At 43.0% G+C, this 26966-nt stretch overlaps 3 protein-coding genes across 3 annotated transcripts; 2 read left to right on the forward strand and 1 right to left on the reverse strand.

Moving 5' to 3' along the window:
- The first annotated feature begins 3436 nt into the window (after nt 1–3436).
- On the forward strand, nt 3437–5513 carry LOC115008830 (craniofacial development protein 2-like). The gene is made up of 2 exons (XM_029432675.1): nt 3437–3449; nt 4432–5513. The coding sequence occupies exons 1-2, from the start codon at nt 3437–3439 to the stop codon at nt 5511–5513; spliced, it is 1095 nt and encodes a 364-aa protein (XP_029288535.1).
- Nucleotides 5514–7020: 1507 nt separating this feature from the next.
- On the forward strand, nt 7021–7899 carry LOC115008662 (G0/G1 switch protein 2-like). Its single transcript, XM_029432389.1, has 2 exons — nt 7021–7053; nt 7485–7899. Exon 2 carries the CDS (start codon nt 7531–7533, stop codon nt 7897–7899), a length of 369 nt encoding a protein of 122 aa, XP_029288249.1. The 5' UTR covers nt 7021–7053; nt 7485–7530.
- Nucleotides 7900–19127: 11228 nt separating this feature from the next.
- On the reverse strand, nt 19128–26966 carry ldlrad2 (low density lipoprotein receptor class A domain containing 2). The gene is made up of 5 exons (XM_029432672.1): nt 26726–26966; nt 23146–23631; nt 21878–22027; nt 21571–21708; nt 19128–20317 (listed from the first exon to the last, which is right to left on the reverse strand). Exons 1-5 carry the CDS (start codon nt 26805–26807, stop codon nt 20013–20015), a joined length of 1161 nt encoding a protein of 386 aa, XP_029288532.1. The 5' UTR covers nt 26808–26966; the 3' UTR covers nt 19128–20012.

Genomic DNA, 26966 nt, shown 5'->3' on the forward strand with positions numbered 1-26966 from the left:
GTACGACTTTGGTAAACTACAAAGCCACACCGCTTGCAGCATTACGGCTACCGTAGTCCGCGTCGCGGAGTAATACATACTGTGCTTCACCATAATATTACAGTGTGTGTGTATAAGGACCCCAAAATGGCACCTGTCAAGAGACACGCTTACGACGCGGACTTCAAACTCAAGGCTATCAGTCACGCTGTAGAACATGGGAATAGAGCAGCTGCGAGAGAATTCAACATTAATGAATCAATGGTACGGAAGTGGAGGAAGCAAGAAGATGACCTGCGCCAAGTAAAGAAGACCATTTGGCGGTATCAGACTGTTTTTTTTACGTGTTACAACTGAACAAGGTTGGGAGTTATTGTGAATACGCTCATTAACGTTTGAACAATGTTGAGAGTTATTGTGAACACGTTTAATAAAGTTTGACTGACTGACTTATCTGACTGTTTTGTTTCGCTTAATGCGCCTTATAGTCCGGTGCGCTTTATATATGAAAAAAGATCGAAAATAGACCATTCATTGACAGTGCGCCTTATAATCCAGTGCGCTCTATAGTGCGGAAAATACGGTACTAGTCATAATTTAGCCTATAGCCTATAAACATAAAAATAAGGCTTCTTTAAGAAAGTTGCACCATTAACACTATTAAAACTACAATCAAAAGTTAATAAAAGCTAAGCTAGAATATTGTAGAAACATCAAGATAAAACTCAACCAAAAAAGCCACACTGGAAAAAATGTCATGTGACATAAATTCTAATGAAAACGGAAAAGATCAAGAAAACTCAAAATGAAGAACTCAGAACTCAGAAACACAAATGTTTCAGTTTCAGAGAGTGGGGATGATGGAGGATGTTGCCCAATGATGCATTGCATAATGGAAACGAGGGGAGGGGCTGATCAAATGTGACGTCAAGCGCCACACATCTTGTATCATTCATACAAGATTGCAAAGTATATATTAATTTCTTGTGCATTGACTACCAAAACATTCACTCTATGTTTGTTTGTTTTCCACAGCGGCTGCAGACACAGAGTGAAACCTTTACATTCCTTAAATACCAGAATTTTAAATTAGCATGCCTCGACAGAGTCCAACCATATCACAAAGAGATGATGCAGAGGTATTGATCTGTTGTCTGTTATTCATTTATTAGAAATATGTATGACATAGCACTGTTTTGTGGTCTTCTCCAATCAGAAAAGAGAACAGTTCTGTGGGGTGAAACAATGTCACACAGACAAACTCTGCCTCCCTACCCAGACACAATTCATGCCTTGTAGGCTGCTTAAGCTTTGCCAGGCTGTGTGGCAACTCTGCTGATCATCACCTGTGTCTAAAGAAATAGTAGCCTGAGGGCCAGCTAAACACACACGTTATGTTTTTCTTCATTCTCCACAGACACACTGACTAAGTCCAAGTACAGGGTGTATCCTCTGACTCAACACACACACACACACACACACACACACACACACACACACACACACACACACACACACACACACACAGAGGCTACTGTGTACATACAGCCTCAGACAAGTACGGTCACGACTTGACTCTGGTAGCTGGAGCTGTCATTTACTTCTTGGTAACGGCCTGCTGGTTCCTCTCTGTCAACACTGGCCCTGGGTTACAGTGAAATGGAGTCAAAGCTGCCTGAAGGTGTTGGTATCACAAGGTGGTAAACATCACAACAACCACATAATACCTCCTTGTAAGTAAACTTCTGTGACACACACACACACACACCTACATACACACACAAACGCACACACCTACATACACACACGCATACACACAACACACACACACACACACACACACACACACACACACACACACACACACACACACACACACAGGTATATCTGTTTAGGTCAAAATAAAGCCAAATCCAAAACAACAACACAAACAACAAATACATTCTGTGATAGATGTTCTCCCTGAAATCAATGACATGACTTTGATTTTTAAGTGAGGCACGAGGCACAACTGCAATCTGAGTGTAAGCTGGTACATGAGTTACAGGTTGTGGTCATTGTGTCTCAAGTACAAATACAAATTGTTAACACACAATTGAGAAATACTGAAAGACTAAGTGTTCAATTAGTTCATAGAAAGTTGTGCTTTTTCAAAATGTGTTATACTGTCAAAATGACAGTATGTGTGGGAGGGTTATTAGTGGACATGCAGTTCCTTATACATGTGAAATTGACTAGGTTGAATTTTTGGTTTGAATTTGTTTGAATATGTTTTTGGATTTATGTGTAGGGTTCTGAAAATATGAGGTTTGCTTTTGGAAAATGTCTGACAATTAAGAAAATCTGTGCCGTAATGGAGGCTGCAGCACAAGGTTATACATGCAGAGAGAGAGAGAGAGAGAGAGAGAGAGAGAGAGAGAGAGAGAGAGAAAAATAAAGAAATGTTGGACCTCCTAAAATCAGTTTAATAAACTGTGAAACAATGTGAAGAGTCTTTGGAGAGTAGACCCCATCATTATGTTAAGGGGTTAGTGATGCCACGAGCAGTACAGGAGAATCCCCTGATGGAGTCTAGACACTGCTGGTGGTGAAGGGGAGAAGATGCTGAAGATCTGGATGATGAGATGTGGAGCAAAACTTCTGATGAGCTCAGGACAGCTGACAAACTGAAAGAGTGATGGCCCTCAGTCAGCTGACTTACAGCAGAATACGGTTATTTACTGAAGTGACAGTTGTGTACTAGGACAAGCCTTCTGTTTATCTTAATGAATATAGTAAATATGTTTCTCCATGGAAGGTGCATCTTAAATGACAAAGAATTGTCAAATGATCTCACTGGTAGATACATAATTTACAAAAAAACTTAATTAACTGTTTTTATTTTGGGAAACGGAAAAGAAAATTGCAAGAAAACAAACAGCTAAAAACCTTTTTTTTTTAGGCAAGATGTTGTAATCCAAACATTCTGGTGAGAGCCAACAGCACCAAAGTAAGATCAACAGTCACTACGTTGATTTGTCATACGCACACGTGTGACTAATATTAATGATTATAATGGTTCCTTTTCATTTAGGTGTGCCAGTGAGCCAGCATGCACAGAACCATCTCTGAAATGATCCATCTTATATTAATGTGTCAATCTGCAATGAAAAAAGTCTATTATAGATCCAACAGTGTTATGAATAGAAGCAATCCGATAAGCCCACTAAACTACAAGGCTAGCTCTGGAAAAGAGTCAAAAGTTTAGGTATAAAGTTAAATAGTCAGTTTTCAATTGAATTTGACATTTCTGAACTGACAGGTTTGTCTTATTTATGTCTTATATATAACAATCAAACAATAATCAGTAATCAAATTCACCTTCCTGTGTTGAAGTTGATGTTATCATGTAACGTCTGCTCCTCTGCGTGCCGTCACACGTCTGCACTTCCTGTGCTGCTCCATGTTAGTCACCATTATGAGTGAGTGTGGTACGTGTGCTATTCTGTATGGTTCTACTCTGACCACAGTTCATAGCAGCAGCAGAAATGCTGCAGGGTAACTGGGTTTACACAACCTATCCCCTGATCTAGTGACTGTTGATGTGGAAAATTCACAGCCGAATGGAAAACTCTGGTCACCTGTATGGCCTTTAGCCTACCTACTCCTGGACAGCCACCGAGCTAACAACTAGCAACTGCATATGTTCATTCCTGTTCATTTTTCTTTGACTCAGGAAGGAGTCTCTGTGCGTCTGTATATCTGCTCTTTAATTTTCTTGGTCATCCAATCGACTTCACACTTGGCGGGAGTATTGGATCCCATGAGGTGCAGCGTCGAGTGTGAGTTTTTGTTATGTACACTCTGTATAGTGTATTAAGCCCTTTTAACTGTTACACCAGTGATTTTCAACCACTAGTGTGCCGTGAGAGATCGTCAGGTGTGCCATGGGAAATTATCCAACTTTATAAAATCTGGTTTAAACTTTTTTTTTTTAATCAATTTTCTCCGACAGCACTTGTACCGGAGCTCCGACAGCACCCCCCTTGCACCGGAGCACCGACAGCACCCCCCCCTCGCACCCGAGCTCTGAGCATACATATATATTATACATACAATTTTTTTCTTGCCTTGCGCATTCACATTCCCTCCTCCCGCACACACCTACAGAGCGGAGGAAAGGAGAGGAGTGAACTACGCATCAGCACCCCCCCTCCCGCACCCCCCACCAAGGGTGCTGTTCGCACAAGGCTCCGAGCCATATACTACCTGGAGGCATCGGAGTGAAGGGCGGATAAGGGCTTATGCCCAAAACGGCCAGAGTAGGACAGTGAGGAGCTGCGCCCCACAGTTCTTATATTTGCGCATTGTAAGGCCTAAATTATGGAGAACAAAGTCCAAATCCTATACTTCGAGCGGCGGGAGTCCGCAGGAACCAAGCAGCGGATGGTGGTGCTGGTCCTCTCCCCGCAGGACAATATGACAATAGGACCTCAAACCCGGAAGGGAGGGTTCTATCCGACCACAGCACACGGTCCAAAGCACTCCTGCGTTGCCGGAGACCATTCACCATGGGAACCTTCAACGCAAACACAGTTAGAGAAGAAGGGAGGCTGGAAGAGCTGGCACACTGTGCCGAGGAAAGGGGAGTGGAGATCCTGGGAATCCAAGAGCATAGAAGAGTGCATGCTGAGGATCAGATCGTGTATCACAGAGTGGCGAAATGCTGGTCAGTGTGGCGAAACGAGGCACAAGCTGCCACTGGCGGAGTGGGGCTACTGCTGAGTTCTCGGGCGCGCATGGCTCTCCTTAGGGTACACTATCACACCAACAGGATCCTTAGTGCTGACTTTGATGGCAACCCAGTCACAAATGTCATAGTCGTGTACTCACCCACCAATGTGGCACAAGCTCAGAAGGTGGAGAAGTTCTATGAGGACCTTGCAACAGCGGTCCGTGATATCCCGGCTCACAACTTCCTTGCAATCCTGGGTGACTTCAATGCAAGGCTCGGACCGGAGGACGCACCTCTCACGTACCACAACTCCACTAACCGCAATGGCGAACATCTTGCAGCCCTACTTATGGAGCACGAGCTACTAGCTGCAAACACCATGTTCCAGAAAAGAATGGGCAAGAGATTGACCTTCCAGGATCAGGCTACTGTTATGCCATGTCAACTGGACTACATACTAGTAAGGCGAAGGTGGAGAAACTCCATCTTGAACGCTGAACCTTACAGCACGTTCAACTCTGTGGGCTCTGATCATCAAGTGGTTTCCATGAGGGTGAGACCGAGCCTCAGGGTCCCCAAACCAAGCCTGAAGACCCGGTATGACTGGAAGGCATTCTCGGCTAGCCCTGGCCTTCAAACCAGGTACGCAGTGGAGGTGAGGAATTGCTTCCAGCTGCTGGGCGAGGAGGAGGAGCCTAATGCCCAAGTACAGGCGGTTCGTTGCTGCGAACGTGGAGGTGACCAGTATGTGTGTTCCAGTTATGGAGAGGAATGGGGTATCCCAGAGGTCCAGGCATCCGGAGGTCATGGTGGCGCGTGAGGGAGTGGAGGAAGCACGCCGAGGCTTTGGGCACGAGCCGACTGCAGAGAATCGCATGGTATTGAATATGGCCAAACAGCTTTTTTTCGATACCTACGATAAGATCAGGGGGGATGAGCTGATGGAGAAGGTGCAGAGAGTGGAGGCAGCGCATGGTGAACAGCAGTACGGGGAGGCATGGAGGGTCATCAACGAGATAAGTGGGAGGAAAAGGTCGAAGGAGGGACAGGTGGCGGGCCACAGCCCAGAAGAAAGGGTGACCTCCTGGTTCACTCACTTCCAAAATCTCCTGGGACCACACCTGGCAGTGGATGGACCTGAGGAAGTGATACCTGCCGTCCTCACGAATCTCGCTATTGATGATGGTCCCTTTACAGTCAGGGAGTTTGCCAAAGTGAAATCCACACTGAAGCAGGGAAAAAGTGCTGGGCCGGACGGCATCCCCCCAGAGGTCTGTAAGAACTGTGATCTTAACATCCTGGAGTTCTGCAACCGCACCCTTATGACAAACAGCCAGCCTGATATGTGGTCTCTCTCTAACATCATCCCAGTGCCTAAGTCCAGAGATCTCTCGAAGCCAAACAACTACCGTGGCATAAGTCTGACTTGTGTCATTGCAAAAATGTACAACTGCATGATACTGAACCGGATACGGAGCGCCATCGACCCCCACCTGAGAGAGAACTAAAACGGTTTCCGATAGAAGAGGACCACTGTGACCCAGATTTTGGCCTTGAGGAGAATCATCGAGGAGGTTAAGAAGAACAACCTGACAGCGGTACTGTGCTTCATCGATTTCAAAAAGGCATTTGACTCGATACACAGATGATGAAGATACTCAAGGCCTACGGTGTCCCTTCCAATTTACTCCGGGCCATAGGGACCATGTATAAGGGTACAAGAGGAAAGGTGGTAACCCCAGATGGCAACAGTGAAGAGTTTGACATCCTGGCTGGGGTGTTGCAAGCGGACACCCTAGCCCCCTTCCTCTTCATCATAGTCCTAGACTATGTGCTTAGGAAGGCCATCAGTGGACAGGAGCTAGAACTCGGCCTCACAATAACACCTAGGAGGTCGAGACGACACCCCACTCTAGTCCTAACGGACCTGGACTACGCGGATGACATCAGTCTGCTCTCTGACTGTGTGTAGAGCAAGCAACCCCGACAAATGAAACTCAGCTTCTTCTATGCAACAGTGGAGTCTATTCTCCTATATGGCAGGGAACTGAGAATGTCACTGTGACAACATTGTGACTGTCACTCAACGTATATATCCATATATAATGGAATATTATTAAGAGTATTACAGACAGTATTGACTGTATAGTAAGCCTACACACAACTGGGTCAAAGTTTTTTGATTTCCAGAGACTATCCTCCATGCTTCCTGAATATTCAGCAGCTGTGTGTCACTGTGTGGGTGGAGAGAGTGGGGCTATAAATGGCCATAGTATCCAGTAAAGGTGTGTTCTTGCCACAAACTGGAGCTCATTAGTAGGGTCAACCTATTACTAGAACAAGCAGCAAACTAAATCACAGTAAGTTATTATGTTTTAAAATCTCAATAGTCAAAGTGTATATGCTGTGTGTGAAAGGTAGTAATGGGATATTAGACTGATGTTGCATTGGTGTATTTTCGAAAGCCTATGTTGTGTTGAATTGCTTCTTTCAACTGAACTGTAGATTCAATTGAAATATATTTCTTGTTGTATTTTATATCATGTATAAATCCATAAAAGGTCAGTTTCTAATGCTGCTACATTGTTGCTGCTAATCTCAGCATATGTAACCTGGTCTAATGGCTGCAACTACAACAATATGTTCCCAGAAATTATGTCTTACATTGCTTTTTTAATCTGACCAACAGTTTAAATAGCTAAATGTGTTGCATTTAAAATGATGAAACATTACATACAATGGTATATCTGCACATCTAAAAACAGCTGACACTATCTAACATTTTTAACAGGTCTACATACAACCTTCAGCCCACCATTGCATCTCAGCCATTGGTAATGGAAAGCATGCAGGAGTTGATCCCCTTCGCCAAAGAGATACTGACTCAGAAACCCAGCCGTGGTTTGCTGAAGGTCTACGTGGTGGGTTCAGTGTTTGCAGTGTTGGGGACAGTCATTGGCCTGGTCGAGACCGTGTGTCACCCCTTCTCCTCTGGTGAGCCAATGGATGCAGAGATGGACCTCATGTTGGCCCGGGAGCAGAGAACTATTGAGGCAGAAACTCAATGCAGTGAGGGGGGTCAGGAGGAGGAGGAGAAGGAGAAGGAGCTGGCTCATGAAAACGGGGCCGCGACCCTGAGCAAGCTCTTCTGCAAGACCCCGAGACTCAGCCAACGGAGCATGGCCAACCGGCTGCACGCTTCATAAAGCCGCAGGGATCAGCCCCAAGTGACTTGAGATATTTATTAAGGAGCTGCTCCTGCCACACCACTGAGTTGTACAACTCATACATAATCTGAAGCTTTAAAGGCAGTAGTGTCTGAACTGCCTGCCATTCTGTGCTGCTTATTAATGATGCCTTAAAGTACTGTCGGAAATGTTTCTTAGTAAGCCTTTATGCATTGGACACACATGAAAGACCCACAAAGGTCCCAATTGCAGCCTTCATGGAACTCAGTAAGGAATTGTAAACTTATGTATTGTTAAATGTAACAATACTAGAAAAGTTGTGTTGAGAAATGAATAAATGCAAGTCATAGACAGTTGTTTACAGTTGTAGAAGTATCCCTGTAGTAATCGTTCTTTACCCAACAGATCCATTCAGATCCATTCTAAAAGGTCCATTTTGTTCATATTTTACAATGAAAAGTTAGGACTTTGGAGGTTGAAGTAAGGAGTTTATGATGAGTACATGAGGGCATCATGGTGTTTACAGGCTGCCTGGCTGCGGTAAGCTGTTGTGTTGCGCCACCTGTTGTCTGGTGGATGTATCTGGTCCACTCACACACTGTGTTCAATGAGAGGAATGTTGTTGTAAATATTATGCTGTGTGGAAATACTGTAAATATACAATAGTTTTCATACCAATAAAGTTCTTTTTTATTTAAAAAGGCTGCTTTCTCTGGTTTTACTCCTTCATATTTTTGCTGCCCATTTTATCCGCATTATTTTAAGAAATAAAGATGAAGCACAGATGAATTCATGATTTTCAAGAAAAGTGTTCACAGCAATAATTGTGTCCCTTGATGAGTATAAACATTTTTGAGATATAGTTTCACCTGTCAAATTTCTTATTGTGTGTTGTTTTAAAATATACTAATTTCTTGGAAGCTCATTGGCCACACAGGCTGCACTTAATGAACCGATTTATATCAAACTGAGTGCACAGTACTAGACCATAGCCTGGATATCTTCTTAAAGAATGTTCCATTTCCTGTATTAAATATAACTGTAACTAACAAAGACTACACTACACAGATTACACCAAATCAAATAGTGTCTGCTATAAAATCTCTTTCATCGTGTGAGACCCCTGGAGACAATGGCTTCACCATCACATTTTATAAATGTTTTCTGGTTGTGTTGTCTCCATTGTTGGTTAACTTGTATGATATAATAGAACATTTGGCACGAGCCTTCTCTGTGAACGCACCTCCTAGCTTTTCCTGCTATCCTAGCTAACCCCGGCCAATTTGTTCCCATAATCAGGGTGTGCGTAAGGCAACTACTAACTTCGGACCTAACTCTATGCTTTTTTCCCCTAAAAGAAATGGCAAGAGTCAAATCAAATCAAATGTATTTATATAGCCCAATATCACAAATTACACATTTGTCTCAGTGGGCTTTACAGACGGTACAGGATACGACACCCTCTGTCCTTAGACCCTTGCATCGCACAAGGAAAAACTTCCTAAAAGAAACCCCACAATTAAAGGGGGAAAAATGTTAGAAACCTCAGGGAGAGCTACTGAGGAGGGATCCCTCTCACAGGACGGACAGACTGTAATAGATGTCGTGTGTGTAGGATAAACAACATAGTACAAATACGGTTTGGATCCTTTTATGTCAATACAATGTTCCAGTCTCTGTAGTAGAATGTCCTGGTCAACAGTGTTGAAAGTCATTTGTCTGCTGCCAATAGAAGGTCATTGGTAACTTTCACCAGTGCCGTTTCTGTGCTATGATGAACTCTAAATCCAGATTGAAAAACCGAGGTGTAACGAGGTGTTAATTAAGGGTAAAACTTCTTTGAACAGTTTAGTTGGAATCGGGTCTAAAAGACAGGTTGATGGCTTAGACGACGAGATTGTTGAAGTTAGTTGGTTAAGGTTGATTGGAGTAAAAGTCTAGATATATTTCAGGTGTTACAGATGTTTTTAAGGTTCCGGAGGTTGAAATTAAGTCATTACCAATTGAGGGCAGTTTGCAGATTTGTAAATTAAGCCATGGAGCTTTCTTTCTCTGTTTTATTATCTTCTTCTTTAGAGGAGCGACAAAGTTAAGTGTTATTCGCAGTGAGGCTGCAGCGCTATCAATAAGATGATTAATATGGGAGGGAATAAAGTTAGCATTGTAGTCCTCCGTTATATTGATATTGAGTCCTGTATTGAATTAAGAGCTGATGGAATCACTTCCTTAAATTCAGCTACAGCACTATCAGATAGACATTGAGCGTAGGATATTTTGCCTACTGGCTTGTAGTCCAGTAACAGGACTTCAAAAGTTATGAGGATATTATGTTTTAGTTTAGGGTTGGCTGGGACGCTCGGTGGTCGAGCTTCCTCCTTCATGTTCCTCCGGGGAAGAGAAGGGACGGCCGCGGCTTTGAGGCTGATGGGACGTTGGCACTGTACCCAATGTGCCGTGGAGGACGGCACGCCAACGACAAATTACTTCTCATTGCATCGAGGAGAGGTAGCTGTGTCGAGAGGTAGCTGGCAGGCCGCACAGCCCACTCCTCCCTCGGCCACCCGCACGCCGCCTCTGCCATGCCCTCAAAAATGTCCAGATACGCCTCCAGGTCAGTGACGTGCGGTGAGGTTCATGGCTGGGGAGGCACTAATTCTTTCAGAGTCAGATTTACAAATATATTAACCCAACTGAGTAGCTTATTCACCATTTTCTTGGCAGCATGAACATTGACTACTGGTTATTTTGCATATCTCATATCAGCATTCTTTAAACACACACAGGTAAGGTACATATTTGGCCAAAAAGAACGTTTTTACATTTATAGCAGCTCAGAGAGGTATTTGCTCTGCACCCTCCATAGCGTTTTTAGTCTGATGCTTTGATTAATTTTAATACAGGCTGCACTATTAACAAAATAATATTTTATTTAAGGTCAAAATGTAGTTTTTTATTTAAATGTTGGATTGTTTTCTCTTAGTCAGATCCCATTTTCAATAAAATTGTGGTCTTTTGCCATCAGTCGGAGAAAGAAACTAAACTAAACCGTGCAACAGTGCACCTGACAGTAACAGCAGTAATTTGTTGGTGCTACCATCTCTGGTAGAAGAACAGCAGCAACACGAACCTGTGGGCTCACGTGCGCCCTCTTCAGTGCGGCACATACATTACGTACATTTACTGGACTATGGAAAGTCAGGACGCATAATAAAAGTGTCTGTAAACATTATATTGGCGACATACAGAGAGATAGCAACAGGCACGCGCCAAATGCATGCGCTCAACCTAGTTTGCAAGGGATTGCGCAATCCGAGATGAGGCTCAGCTCATCGCTGCCTCAGCTCGCATCTCTCCTGTATCTGAACAGAAAATACGCAAATTCAGCGATTTTGACTATAAAAATGATCAGAATGATTGGAATCATACAGAAAATGCATTTATAGCACAGACCAGTGGACAAATATACATTTATATTGTATTGTTATTTGTTTTTTTACTTTTCATGATGCCTCCCCTGACCGCACGTCCCCGCTCCTGTTCGTCCTCGGCGATCATCTTCTGCATGGCGACGTGAGGTGGCCGGGCCGGGCTGGTCACCGGTATGCCTTCCTGAGTAGCAGGAGAACACGGTCCTCGCATTAAGACGCGCTGATGTCCACGAGGGCCTTGCTTTGTTGCCGTTGTTTGGTGGTGATACCCTGCTCCTGTATTGCGGCGAAGAGCAGGAGCGCCTGAGCGAGGTTTCTCCCTCCATTCCCCCCGCTCCTGCTCAGGTGCCCTTGTGGGAGAACCAGCCTACTGCAAGAGATCAGAACCAGTTTACCACCATGCTTATATTATGTCACTGCCACCTCTCCACCAGCAGCCAGCGCCATAACCCCACCACACGGCCATTGTGGGTTAGTATGGTTGATGCAGTTTTCTGATAGTATGGTTAAAATGATCTACAGGAAGTTAGGTACTGTTGGGTTTTGAAGCCCAAAGGGCGCTGAGATAGTCTTTCAATTGAATCCAGTAAACTTCTAGTTGATCAAGATACTTATTTATTTAAAGTGATGATGACAGCAATGTCAAAAAATACCCTCAGCCGAGAACACTTTCACACACCAAGTCCACAGTCCGAATCAATAAAGAGCCAGTTAGCTGTCTGTTGGTACAAGTGAAAGTGGTACAAAAACATCATAAACATTTTGCTATATTCTCTACTGAAGGGTGTCGTCGTCCCTCATTGGTCCATGTTGGCGCGGTTATGCCCCTTGGTGGGCCGTCTTGTTGTGGCGAGATGGAGGTAGACCTGAAACTCTTTGAAGAAAACCTACAGTGCTTCACATTCATAACTAATATAGTGCTCATTATACATTTGTGCAGAAATACATGTTGTGCAATAATACATTTTAATTGAGGTGGACGAGTACATGTGATAATCATTAAATGTGACACAATACATAATACATTTTGATTGAGGTGTACGAGTACATGTGATAATCATTAAATGTGACACAATACAATCAGGAGTTTATTTACTTCACAGTACCACAGGTCCCTTCAAGTCCACTATGGTAAAATCCTCTCTTTTCAGCAGGCGGTAACCCGTTGATCAACACACCTATGCAAGGACATAACATACATCAGATTGAACACTATAATTTTGTTTTTACAAAATGATAACAAAAGAAGAAATCACATCCTCCCTCTCATATCTGGATAGGGGTGTGAACGGTTTATGGGACACAATAAGGTCACTTAAAATCAGTGGCGGGCTGTGCATTTCCCACCTAGGCCTTCAGTGATGTCCTACACAGTCCTACCTGAATTATTCCACCTCTTAATACCATCATTATGACGCCATGGCTCTAGAAACTATACATTTAGACAGAAACGCAGTATAACTTGGCGTTGCATCACCTTAACATAGTCGAGTACAACAGAGTTATATTAATATTTCCGAAGCATTTATAATCAATAAATCCTCATTTCCCTATTTTTGTTCACCCTTTCGTTGTGGAGCTCCGTTTCCCTGCGCACTTGTTCGTTGAGCTGTAGATCCACTCGGGTGTCCCAAAGGTTTTCAAAAGCACCGTTGCTTGTAAGTGCCCAGCCGTGCTTTGGTGTCTCGTTGCTGCCTTGGTTAGACAACTCAAGTTTCCAAACCCAGTGTGGCTCCAAACACCAAATCGATCAGTTGTAAATAGCAGGCATTCCCAGCAGTACAATATGCAGTGCCTCTCGGAGGCTGTGAGCCAGGGGTACCGGTCGTAGTAAGTCATTTGAAAGTGGCGGACAAACCCTGTGATAGTCTCGCTAGCATCGGGGTTAGCCGTTCTCTTCTCACAATGTCTAGCTTTTCTTGAAAAGTTTGTCTTGAAAATGGCGTTGTAATTATATCTGCGACCAAATAGATCTCTTCAGCCATTGTGGGTTGAAAAAAAACAGCTTGTAGAAATCTAAATTAGCTCCTTCAAGTTCAATTTGCTAGCTCTGCATAGCTCTGCCTCTCAATAGTGCGTATCCAATCAAAAGACGTAAACGTGCTGACGTTATCGTACGCCTGCTAGCTGGCCCCGGCATTGCCAACTCGAAATCTGATTGGTTAACGCCACAGTTTTGTTCCGTTCACTTTAAGCTACAGGCACCCGCACTGTTGATTCTGAAGGCCTAATGGCAGATTTCTTGGACCCTGGCAACACATTATGGCTGAAATATGATTGGATAAAAGCTCTAACATAAAGGCCAGCCCTTCAAATCTCGATCTCAGGCTGGAAGCAGCGCAACCAAGAGGAAAGCTATAAAATGAAGAGAATAGACTATGGGGAATAAATTAATATATATTTGTGGAAAAAATATATCAAAATTAAATTTATATTCTGATGATGTTTAGGCCAGCAGAGAAGGCCTTGCTGGCCCTGACGGCCCACCACTGCTCACAACATCATGCACTCCTCTCTTAGTAATAAAAATAATGCTATTTTTGGACTCATTCACTCTGGGTGTTACCATCTTGATGCCCTGGGTGAATATTATGAGTCCAATATAAATAAAAAGTTATATCTGTGCTTTGGGGTTCAGCACGTGTTGATGTAAGATCATGTGAATGTATGTGTTCCTATGATTGCACTATGTGTTTAATAGAGACACATAAATAAATAAATTAACACCGTAACCCTCCCCCTCCATACTTCTATTGCTTTGTCTTGTCTGTGCAAGAGCTATGTTCCTGTTGTAATACTGTTTTTCTTGTTATGTTACTCTGTCTTGGAAAATATAAATAAAAAATATATAAATGTGAAATATAAATGTTAAATATAAATGTTTAGCATCCTTAAACGTTTCACTTCACTTTAGGTTGTTCTTATAGTCAGTCCCCTACATCAAAACCGTGAACTGAAGTTTTACAGAATGAACATTAAATAAAGCTTGGAGTCAAAATGTAAATCTATTATCAGTGAGCTCCAGTCAAGTACCAAGTTTAGCTGGAATGGTTAAGTACGGTAACCTGCCCTACACAGTCTGTGTGAACTGTCTGTTTGCCCTCAGCCCCCGCTGTTTTGGATGGCTGACTGCAGGTTTATAGGGTCACAGCACGGCTGCAGACCCAGCAGCATGGTTCACTGAGATAGTACAGCAACAATGGTACAATAATGTCCAACACATGCACACACATGAGTGGGAGGCCAATATAACCCTGCGTCAACATGATATTCTTTGCTCTAAGAATAGTTTGAGTGATGGTCTATGTCAGGGCTGAACTGGATGACCCTTAAATCACAGTTGACCTGAACCAGGGGTCACCAACCTTTTTGATACTGAGAGCTACTTCAAGGGTACTGAATAATATGAAGGGCTACTTGTTTGATACAAACTTCCTGAATAACATAGTTCACCTTTAATGATAATATTATCATTAATAATAATAATCATAATACATATTAATATGTGAAGAGACTGTCTGATCACATGTTAATGTTAATTCCTCACAATAATTATTAACAATGTAACAGATATAACAGATATATATAAATATGCAACATTATTTATTTATGTTCTCAATCTATTTCAACATTTGAAAGTCAGTTATCACATCTCTGATATTTCTGTAAATATCTTTATTGACAGTTTTGTATGAATGAGCACATTTGAAGCATTTTGTACAAAATCACACCAGTTATATTTTAGTACAAAGTATCACTTCTGTAACATTTTATAGGAAATCATTAACTGTCACATCTTCAGATCATATCCTGTTTCTACAAACACTAACTTTGTAACATCGGAGAGAGAGGAGATGACATCGGAACCTTTCTTCTCGTCTTTGAACAGTGTTTTCAATAACCATCAGTGCCCCTTTCAAGACCTCTCCGTCCGAAAAGGCTTTCTTGTACTTTATTTAAAATGTGCAGCTCTAAATGAAGCTTCCGATGCTTTCTGTGACTTGTTCACCGGCTTCGTGAAAAGAGATGCTGTTGTCCAAAGCTGCCTTTAACTCAGTGCTCCAGCTGTGACACGTACAGAAGTGTCTCCACAATGTGCCGCTTTGCCATCGCCCCGCAAATGAGACATACACACTTTTCTTTCACTGTTGTAGAAAATAATTCTTCCTCCCAATCATTGTGAAAATAGTTTGTTTTCTTTCGCTTTTCTGCCATGTTTAGCGTAAAAAACACACCTAGCGCCCCATCGTAGCTGCTCCCGCTAGCTTGTCTCAGCGAAAAGGGAAATTGAGATTTAACTTGTGCATGGTCAGAGTTCATATACATAACACTTTTTTGTTTTTTAAATTCTATATTCAATATTCCATCCATCCTGTGGGCCCACCACTCACAGGAAGAACCGCTGGGGTTGGGTGCGCTGTCACACGGGTGGCAGTGATGATCAGGGACCTGGACGGATCAGACCCGGGCAGCAGAGGCTGGCTCTGCGGACGTGGAATGTCACCTCTCTGTGGGGGAAGGAGCCGGAACTAGTGCGGGAGGTGGAGCGCTACCAGTTGGATCTGGTGGGGCTTACCTCTACGCACAGTCTTGGCTCTGGAACCGTACTCCTGGATAGGGGTTGGACTCTATTCTTCTCCGGAGTTGCCCAAGGTGTGAGGCGTCGGGCCGGTGTGGGGATACTCACAAGCCGCTAAGTTGGAGTTCACCCCAGTGGACAAGAGGGTCGCCTCCCTACGCCTTCGGGTTATGGGGGGGAAAACTCTGACTGTTGTTTGTGCCTATGCCCCAAACCGCAGTTCGCACTTCTCAGCCTCCCCGGTAAAGTCTACTCCAAGGTGCTGGAAAGGAGGGTTCGGCCAATAGTCGAACCTCTGATTGAAGAGGAACAATGCGGATTCCGTCCTGGTTGTGGAACAACGGACCAACTCTTCACTCTCGCAAGGATCCTGGAGGGGTACATGTGTTTTGTGATCTGGAGAAGGCATATGACCGGGTCCCCCGGGTGATACTTTGGGAGGTGCTGCGGGAGTATGGGGTGAGGGGGTCACTTCTGAGGGCCATCCAATCCCTGTACGCCTGTAAAGCGAGAGTTGTTTCCGGATACTTGGCAGTAAGTCGGACTCATTCTCAGTGAATGTTGGCCTCCGCCAGGGCTGCGCTTTATCACCAATCCTGTTTGTAATTTTCATGGACAGGATATCGAGGCGTAGTCATGGAGGAGAGGGATTGCAGTTCGGTGGCCTGAGGATCTCATCGCTGCTCTTTGCAGATAATGTGGTCCTGATGGCGTCATCGGTCTGTGACCTTCAGCAGTCACCGGATCGGTTCGCAGCCGAGGGTGAAGCGGTTGGGATGAGGATCAGCACCTCAAAATCGGAGTCCATGGCTCTCAGCAGCAAACCGGTGGATTGCCTACTCCGGGTAGGGAATGAGCCCTTACCCCAAGTGAAGGAGTTCAAGTACCTTGGGGTCTTGTTCGCGAGTGAGGGCACGATGGAGCGAGAGATTGGCCGGAGAATCGGAGGAGCGGGGGCGGTATTACATTCGCTTTACGAAAAGAGAGCTGAGCCAGAAGGCAAAACTCTCGATCTTCCAGGTGATCTTCGTTCCTACACTCACCTATGGTCATGAAGGCTGGGTCATGACCGAAAGAATGAGATCATGGCTACAAGTGGCCAAAATGGGTTTTCTCACACGGGTGGCTGGCGTCTCCCTTAGAGATAGGGTGAGATCCATCTGTGAGAGACTCGGAGTAGAGTCGCTGCTCCTTTGCATTGAAAGGAGCCAGTTGAGGTGGTTCGTGCATCTAGTAAGGATGCCACCTGGCTGCCTCCCTAGGGAGGTGTTCCAGGCACATCCAGCTGGGAAGAGACCCCGGGGAAGACCCAGGACTCGGTGGAGAGATTATAATAATAATAATAATAATAATAAGCTTTATTAGCACCTTTCATACAAGAATTGCAGCCCAAAGTGCTTCATAGCAAAAAACATAACAATTAGTACAAGGACAGAGTAAGAGCATTTACAGTACAATAATCACAGTGTAGATGTAAATGAGTCCTGGATAGGGGTTGGACTCTATTCTTCTCCGGAGTTGCCCAAGGTGTGAGGGGTCGGGCGGGTGTGGGGATATCAATGATAGGGGTGTCAATGATCGATATTGTGATCGTATCATCTGATCTGAGACCGCATGTTTTGGACACTCGGGTGAAGAGAGGGGCGGAGCTGTCAACTGATCACCATCTGGTGGTGAGTTGGATCAAGGGGTGGGGGAAGACTCTGGACAGACCTGGTAAGCCCAAACGGGTAGTGCGGGTGAACTGGGAACGTTGAGGGCATTAAACCTGAGTGGGCGATCTTCAAAACCGTGAAGGTGTGGGAGAAGTTCGGAGGAGCTATGGAGAAGACCCAGGACTCGGTGGAGAGATTATATCTCCTCGCGGGCAACTTGCAAGCGTAAAATGATAAAAAAGAAGGGGGCTTGAGAGTATAATTGAATTGATTAACTTATTCCAGAATCATAACTTGTTTTTATAGACAACATTAATGATGTTATGATGAGTCCCAGAGTGCACAGCCACTCTAGCAGCTCTGTGTGGCTTTATTAGGTACGGGGATGCTCTGAGATAGATACTAACGTCAATATGCCAACATTCTTGCAATACCTAATTCTACGCACTTTGCATTTTCAATGACTATTTTTTATGATGTGTTATTTGACTGCCTCTGTGTTTAGTGTCCTGTCTATCTGTAACTTGTATGGTACTGTTACCATCTGATCAGGTCTCTCTTGAGAATGAGACCCTGTGTCTCAATGAGATTTTACCTGTATAAATAAAGGCTAAATCACAATTCACAATGATTGGCAGGCAGAACTTTTAACATGTTCACAATCTTTGTGTAGCATGTTCGCATGCTGCTATTAGCTAATTAGCAGTAAACACAAAGTACAGTTGAGGCGGATGGGATTGACGATCTATAGGCATTTGTGCATAAATCAAAGTATTGGACAAAATAAAATTTGACCTGATGATGGCAAAAGTCAGAGGATCACCAAAGTTTACCAAAGTTTCCTGAGGGGGACATGCATGTGCGTAACACATTTCATCACAATCAATGCAAAGGTTGTTGAGATATTTCAGTCTGGATGAAAGAGGTGGACCAACAAACCAACATTGCCATGCTACTAACATGGCTAAAAACATGCTTAAGGCTCAAGACATAACCACTAAATAAGAAAAACTGACTTGATTTCACATGAGAAATGAGTTTGAAGAGAGTTACTTGCTTGGCAGTTTACTAGTCTTGATGAGTTTCACCATCACACAAACTTTACACATTGGTTTAAAACAGGCAGGCTGAAATACAGCCAAGACTTCAGAAGTTGAGGAGATGACAACCATAGTCCGGCCGAAGATGAACAATGGGTTGTTTGTGATTGACACATTGGCCAGCGCACATTAAAAGACAAAAACAATCACATTACTGCAGACACTGATGGGAAAATGGTAATCATTGGGCAACATTGTGTTGCAGAAAGACAATAAATGATCCTTGAAAGATGATGGTGAAGTGTTTGTCAAATTAATGTTTTTTGTTAAATGATTAATATGCAAAAAAAAATTGGGGAAATTTAATTTATATGAATTAATCGTAATTGCAAACTATTAATGTTAATTTCATATTTTTATCATTTCATTTTTCAGTTTCACCCTGCAGAAATGTTCCCACCACAACTACTAGCTATGTTCTTGAGCTGACAGTACTTTTTTAGATTGATTTAGGTTGGCTGAATAGCAAGAATCTCTGGTGTCATTTTCTATATGTTTATTTCGTCCACACAATAGCATGTTAGAAGTTCACACTAAAATACCACAACGTTTTTTCCTACAAAATGTCGACCCCTATACACTGGGTGACTTTGTGCTCTATTGTCCGAATTCCACATTGGCTTTTATGTGGAACAACAGTGGACTGCTGGGCGGAGAGTGGAAAGTTTGAAGGAATTTCTCCAGGGGAGAACAGCTGTTGTCCCCAGGTGGGAGACTTTGTAGGTCTGCACTGTCTCCTCAGCATGTGTCCATGGCATACTTTTGGTCAAAGCTGTGGACTGAAAGTATTCTTTCACTAAATGACTAAACTGTTACCTCTTATGCAGAGCAGAAAAGCATATTCATATACAAAAAGACATATGACTATAGACTATAACAACTCAACAGTCTTTATTGTCTCCTCTGAAAACTGGCCAAGCATTTAAGACTGCCCTTCTCAAACCTCTTGAGCAGTCTCTTAAACAGAATGTGATGCCATCACAATATATAAGATATAACTTCAAAACAGGCGAAACATGCTGTAAACAATAAATGTTTCTTAAGTAATTCTAAGAACCCTTAATGCTATAGATACATTCACACTTCTTACACAATCCATAGTCACACTGTACCCTGCTTTACCTTCTTATAGCAACATAAACATAGCAGTCTCATCATCACCTTTAAAGCACACAAACCACAGTTTGACCGAAACTGCTCAGCTCTGCTCATTTCAGCATTGCAAACTGAACCAGTTCAACCTTCATGATAAAGATTGTCGGTCATGCTGCACTGCCTAATGCAGTAACTGTTCATGTCCTCCCCTGATCACAGCTCAGCATACTGTACTGTCTCAGCAAGCTAAAACTGACCGGACACTCCTCCTGCTCTACACAGCTGCCGTGGTAACATTTTCATCAGCACTGTTGGTGGTGGCTGCCATGCCTGTTGGGGTCCCGTTGACTGGTGTGTGTGGGGTGACTTTTGCCAGTCGGTGCTCCTTGCTGTGGGTGCAGCTGCGGGCGCAGAGCTGACAGGAGGCGCAGGCCGAGTTGCAGCAGGGTAAGAAGCGACAGAAGCTGACGCGCCAGAGGAACCAACCGGGTGACCAGCAGCACCAGCAGAGCACCACGCTGCCTGCCACCACGCCCAGGATGATGTAGAGAACCAACAGGGACAGAGAGGCAGGGGAGTCTAGGGAGAAGAGGGGGGCAGAATACAATTGTCTTTTTCAGATAGCAGCCATAATTCATTTAAGTTAAAATGCAAATTGGAAACACTTAAGTAACTTAACTTATTATTAACCAAACTACGTCTGTCAATTTCAGGGTAATATTTAGTGTGGCACCCCCTCTGGCCCACCTAACTGTGGCAAATCTTTTTTTTCCTAAGGAGGAACGAACATTCAATAAATGCTGACCCAATAATAAATCCCATTGTATCGTGGGACCATTTGTGGTGACGGATTTTGGGGTGTTATTTTTTGAGTCCTGCACTTCTAGGCTGTGATTAGCAAGTACTTGTTACTTCGACGCATCTTTGGGATCGGATGCAGCTCCACAAGGTTTTCTGCCGAATGACAGCAATACAAGTGACACTACTGACGCTAATACAAATACAAATACAAATACAAATACAAATACAAATACAAATACAAATACAAATACAAATACAAATACAAATACATATTAAGTGCTTGGTCACGTGCAGAGGTGATGGAACTCTTTATTCAATCAACATATTACACTCAATCTTGAACCGAGTCATTTAAGCTACCGGGTAATAAATGAACCATACATGTTGATATACCTGGAGCCCACTGACACTTTAGATGTCCAGTATTTACACTCTTAGAAAATAAAACAAACTATAATAAATAAATAATATAATAAACTGTAACCACAGTTAACAAGTTGTTACTAAATCAGTCTGTCTGTTCATCCAGCCTCACTGTGGGCTGACCAGGGTGTATTGAAATGGATCTCAGCTAACAAACAGCTGGCAATTTGCACAGGAGGCAAATGTGAATCCCTTCTCCCGAACTCAATTGAACAGTCAGAACAGCAGAATAGCAGTTTTCTCAGGCCAGATTTGGCTGACCCTTTAAAGCAATCAGAAGCCGACATGCTGGCCCAGACAGTCTGTGTTTGCACCTCTGACGCTGAAATAGAGACAGATCACTCAAAAGGCTGCTCTCTGCTGTGAGAATCCATCACCGTTTATTGGTTTACGAGGCTTTAGGGGAAATTAACAACTGAATGGTCACCTCCATTAGTTTTATGCCCAGCCATCAAGACACTTGGCATCCAAATGGGCACTTAGTTTGTTTGTTTACCAACCAACCGACTGCCCGACATAAGCATCACACATTCAATGACTCCTGTGAGTGGAGAGTGTTTCTACAAGTTGAATTAATAAATATCAATTGTGTCATAATTGTCACTCACCTGTTACAGACTCATGACTTGGAGGGCTGTCTGGAACGCCACAGCTGATGTGTGGAATGGCCGTTGTGGGTGGTTTCACAAAAGGTGGGGGTGGGGTTGCTATTGACGGTGGAGGTTCAGGAGGTAAAAGCTGACCTGCTGATGAAGGACAGATTTGGGTCAACTTTTAAATGTTGTTGAACTGCAAAGACACACCCTTAAATTTGCTTTAGTGCTCAAAGATCTTGAGATTTAGAAACTTAGTTGTGAAGCATGAATGAGATTTTAAGTATCAGCATCACATATGTCACCTCATCACTTAACTGACCTTTGCAACCCGTAGTAAGGTTTTCTTCCAGGTCACTTCCATCCCCACAGTTGTCAATGCCTTTATCATCACACACCAGACTGAGAGGGATACACTTTCCATTTCTGCAGGTGAAATAGGGCTCATTGCTGCACTCTGATTGGTTAAAACCTGGACAAGAGAGGAAGCCATAAAGTAAGCCATAGAAACTTTAGAGTTTAGAGTTTAAGAGTCTCTTTGATTGAGATGTAAAGCAAAAAGAAAATATGGCAAATATACAATTAATCTTGAGGGCTAACAAACATGAACATTTCCGTCCTTGTTAATTATTATAAAAGATTTTGTTAACATCAATGTTAACTAGTAGCCAATATTAATAATGAAACCATTAGCTGGAATATCACCTACATGTGAATTCTCATGCACAAAGCGCTTCAAACATCTGTTGCTATACAGGCTGATTAACATACGAGCGGTCTGTGGTTAAAAGTTACAATACAGTTACCATAAAGTAACATCCACGTTCACCGACGTAACACGTTTGCTGTGTTTGGTGTGGATTTTGTTTCCCCAGAGATCATCAATTCAACACGGTTCGGCAGAAAACTGGAATATCACAGATTTCCGAGACTCGAAGCAACACATAAACAAACCATGAGTCAGCTTTTCAAGGTTGTGCCACAAATCCAGTGCAGTCCAGATGCATGTGCTGTTTGTTTTGTGTACTATATGCTACTGTGAACTTTCAGCTGAAATTATCATACACATAAATAAACAGTGTGTGATGGTTTATAACACACTGTTTATTTTCAGTAAGTTTCCAGTATGTGTTCATAGTGTACTGAAATGAAGTGAAACCATATTTTAGGAAGAACTTCTTTCTGTCTTTTTTCAAACATGAAAGATGAATCTTGATGGACTGAAATGGAGTATGCAACATGGGGTTTTGTTCTCATCACTAGTTTAAGGTAACGTTGTTATTTTCCTTCCTGGTGCAATCACAATGTAGCATAATAGTATAATATTTCAAAACAAAGACATACTGACTCCTTATGAATGCATTCTGTTCACTCCCTGAGTCTTTTGAGCTTTTACAAATTATTCTTGGTCTAAGGTATAAAGTAGTGTCATCTTAAAGTAAATTATGGAAATAATCCTCGTCACCACAGACTTCACATATCCTGGTACCAGACATTCCTGAAGCATCATTTGATGTTAACGTGTGATCTGTTTTTAGCTAGTTTTAATGAACAAACACCTGAAACATAGCTGAAGCATGGCTTTCTTACCCAGCCTGAAGGAGGTGAAGTCCCCCACAAAGTCCACTCTGGGCTGAGTCCCCCGGGTCACCAGCCTCAGGGTCAGGTAGTTTCCTGTGGACAGCACCGGCCGGGGCGGGCTCTTCCCACAAAGAGGAGGCCCAAGAGGAGGCGAGCTCCTGTCACCTCCATCATAGAACTGGACATATGAGCCTGCGTGACACGGGTCCCCCGAGCTCTCACCGGAGGTGGGCTCCAGTCTGGGGTTAAATGGGGCGGAGCCACGAGGGGACTCTGGAAAGAGAGGGGCCGGGCTCAGAGGGGCCACTCGTAACAAACTGTACACCAGGAAGAAGCGGAAGTGGAACTGGACCTTGTCTTTAGGGGAGCTGGCCTGCATGGTGAGGTGGCAGTCAGTCCCCATGGTAACAAAGTAGTACTTCTTGGACTCCTGGTGCGAGTTGACGATCATGCCGTCACCACGTATCGTTTGGCCACAGAAGTCCACCACGTTCACTGTAAGAAAAATACACCTGAGACAGCATCCTGAGAGACAAGCTGAGACAGGGAGCGTTTGTGTAATGACACGAGTCTTTTTAAATATATTATATGACTGATCACAAAAAGGACTTGTGTTTTTTGGACGCTTATTCTTGGCAAAGTACAGAAGCCTGTTTCCAGGTAATTAGACATTTTAGTAATGATGAAGAGAAAACAGTATCTGATGTGTCAAGATAACAATGAAATTAATTTATCTTAGGAATCTAATATAGAAAGAAGACAATCAGAATCTTGAACTAAAAGAATTGAGCTACCATGACCACTCTCAGGATCAGCTCTTATTCTGGACTGTTGTGAAGTGTGTGAATATGTAAGACACACAACATACAAGTGGGGGAAACAATATATGATTCCATTAGAAACTACAACCCATCTACATTTATCTTCTATGCAATTTTAACTCTACAACAGAGTTTTTAGTGTTTTGTTGAACATTCTCTTTAAACCTAACCGTCATCTCTTTGATGATGGTTCTCATATCAATCTGAAGTTGATACATGGTAAAGGATGGTTTCTCCTCACAATAGTATGGTGACTAAATGAACATTGAAACATGATTTGCCTGCAGTAATCATTCCTCCTGATTTTACTGGCCATTAACAGATCCTTTCCCTTTTTGTGCAACAATTAGTTCCTAAGTTTGTCTGAAGCTAACAAGAGGCTTCAGCAGTCTTCCAAAGTTACAGTCTATTCATTTCATTTGTTTTTGTTTTTACTATTGCAGCTCAACAGGATAAACACTGTCCAGGGTAACACAAAAAGGACATTTCATATGAACAACATGCAAGGATCAAGAATCCAAAGCTCGTCCCGTTGACTTGGTACTTCTATCGAAAAGACTGAACATTTTCACAGACTTGTGAATGTGTGTTTAAGAGGGCAGCTGCATAAAGAAGATGACAGTGATGCTATAGAGGAAGCTGAGAGTTTTTAGTTAGTCTACAACACACTGGTGGATGTACAAACTCATACACATCAGTGTTAACATGCTCTCAGCCAACTGATCAGCGTGGTGATGGTGGTGATCAGTCCGGAGCAGGACAGATGGGTGGGCAGATCCGGCTCCAGCAGCCCCCACCCAGCCACCCACCACCCCCTGCCTCTGGGCCGCAGGCCAAATAATGAGAAAATTTATGACCACCCCCGGAGTTTCTTAGCTCTGTTTCCCTGGGAGACAACTAGATCCTCCTACACTGACCTCCAGGAATGTCCCAAAGCCCAGGAGCCCCTGTTGGTGGGAAACAGCTCATCCCCTCTGCGCCGCACAAGTAAATACAAAGCCTTAGGGGACACTGTCCACAAAAGAAGCAGAGCAGAGGACACCAAGTCCCCAGTAAAGATGTTTGTGGGCTGAAAATTCAACTTGTTTGAAATGCTATTATTATAAATGGAGTCCTATACAGAGAGCAGATCCAGAGGGCGGGTGAGGGTCAAGGTCTGGGTGACACACCGTAGTGAGAAATGTGTCTGAGACCGCATTGTGTGTAAAAGGGCAGCAGCCTCACTGTTCATCCATCCATGTGTTATTCTAACTCTGGTGACTCAACACATGCTTCCATAATGTTACTTTACACTGAATGTCATTTAATGCTTTTGTATGCCAAACAAAGTGTATAACCAGTACAGGGAACCAGCATGAGTAAACTGGTCTAACGGGGCTTCAGTGGAAAGCTAATCTTCGATCATATCGTATGCAACTTTATATCACCATATTAACGTGTATATCATGATAGGTATATTTTCAGAATTTGTTTCAGAAAAAAGACAGTAATATTTCTTTTATGACCTATGTAGTGTATTTGGAATGATATCTTATATAACTCCTGCTGTTAAACCAGAGGCCCCTGATCCAGCCCCCACACTGTGTTTACTTTAACTTATTTTACTTTACATAATTAACTTCAATTTGGTTTATCCATCTTTGTTCGCTCCTTCATGTTGTTTCCCTCTGAGTAGGAATTTTAAATAAAAATTTTTAGGACCTTCATCACAGTAACACAACATAAAAAAAAGAATCCAGTCCTAACTGCTCATTGATTTGCAACATTGCTGAGATAGATATCAAAGTGAGAGCTACTTCAATATAAACACTACAGAAACTCTGTGATGGTTAACAAATGACTATAATCTCACTGTATATTTTTTATATTTCCCAACCTTGTTGTACAGTATCCACATTGAGTTGCTTACTCATTGATCATACAACTTGATCAAAGACGTCAACATAATTTCATCATATATCCATAGCGGTGTAATAACAAATATTGTAAACATAGTTTTTAATCCAACATGCCACACCAGCTGCATGTTTCAGCCCCTTTACGACAAATCCTAGAGACTTTATCCCTTTTGCACACCACGCTCTACTGTTCCAGGAGTCCTTTGCTTTCCATTCATTGCCGTATGATAAGACAGTAAATGAGCAGATCCATCACAGTGATGCCTTCATTTGTTGTTGACATTCAGTTGCACTGAAGACTTTTCTCTCTGCAGTTAAACTGCACCATCACAAAACAATACTTTGACTCTACATTTGACTCGCATTGCAAAGAAGTCCGAACCCAAGTCTTATGTGTTCTGCATAATTATAAAATAATGTGTAGAATGTATGGAATGAAACTGTTAACATGGCTTTTGATGTATATTTTTCATCACAAATACAATTCTTGTGTCACAACTGTTACTATGTTTTCCCCTATACTCACAATTGCACTACTTCTACTTCTTCTTTTACTAGCCTACTATATGTGGGTGGGTGATAATTATCATATAGGACTATCTCAATATCCAAATATTACAATATTCACTAACTAGTTTTTTTCAGATAACACATGATTACACTTTTAGAAACAGAACCAGGGAAACTTTACTACAGTTACTATAAATATACAACTACTACTCTCTGCTGCTTACATCTCAGACACTAGCTTCACCACACTCATCGCAACCAGAATGTTACGCACAGACTTAAAGCAATTGTGCACCCTTGTCACGAGGAGTGCGTCACTTTCAACACGATCCAGATGTCACCCGGTGGCTGAAGTCTTACCGGTCTCGATGGCCGAGCTGTGGAGAGTCAAGAAGCAGAGCAGAAGGAGCAGCCAGCAGCTCTCCACCTCCACCTCCATCATCCAGGCTCAGACACAAGTGCGCAAAGGGGAACTCACAGAAGAGATCTCAGAGTCATTCTAGTTTCACATCAACTTGTCATATGTGGTCACTGAAGGAGAGAACGCTCCAGAGCACAGGGCGGGACGAATCTATCCAGTGTGATATCTAGCTGTGAGCCA

The sequence above is a fragment of the Cottoperca gobio genome, chromosome 5 (genome assembly GCF_900634415.1).
Source record: "Cottoperca gobio chromosome 5, fCotGob3.1, whole genome shotgun sequence".
Taxonomy (NCBI): domain Eukaryota; kingdom Metazoa; phylum Chordata; class Actinopteri; order Perciformes; family Bovichtidae; genus Cottoperca; species Cottoperca gobio.

Excerpts from the sequence above, each read along its gene's own strand:
- LOC115008662 (XM_029432389.1), top strand. The coding sequence starts at position 7,531 with ATGGAAAGCATGCAGGAGTTGATCCCCTTCGCCAAAGAGATACTGACT.
- ldlrad2 (XM_029432672.1), bottom strand. The coding sequence starts at position 26,807 with ATGATGGAGGTGGAGGTGGAGAGCTGCTGGCTGCTCCTTCTGCTCTGC. Across the intron at positions 21,709-21,877 it reads CCTTACTACGGGTTGCAAAG|CAGGTCAGCTTTTACCTCCT; the intron begins GTCAGTTAAGTG and ends GTCCTTCATCAG. Across the intron at positions 20,318-21,570 it reads AAGTCATGAGTCTGTAACAG|ACTCCCCTGCCTCTCTGTCC; the intron begins GTGAGTGACAAT and ends TCTTCTCCCTAG.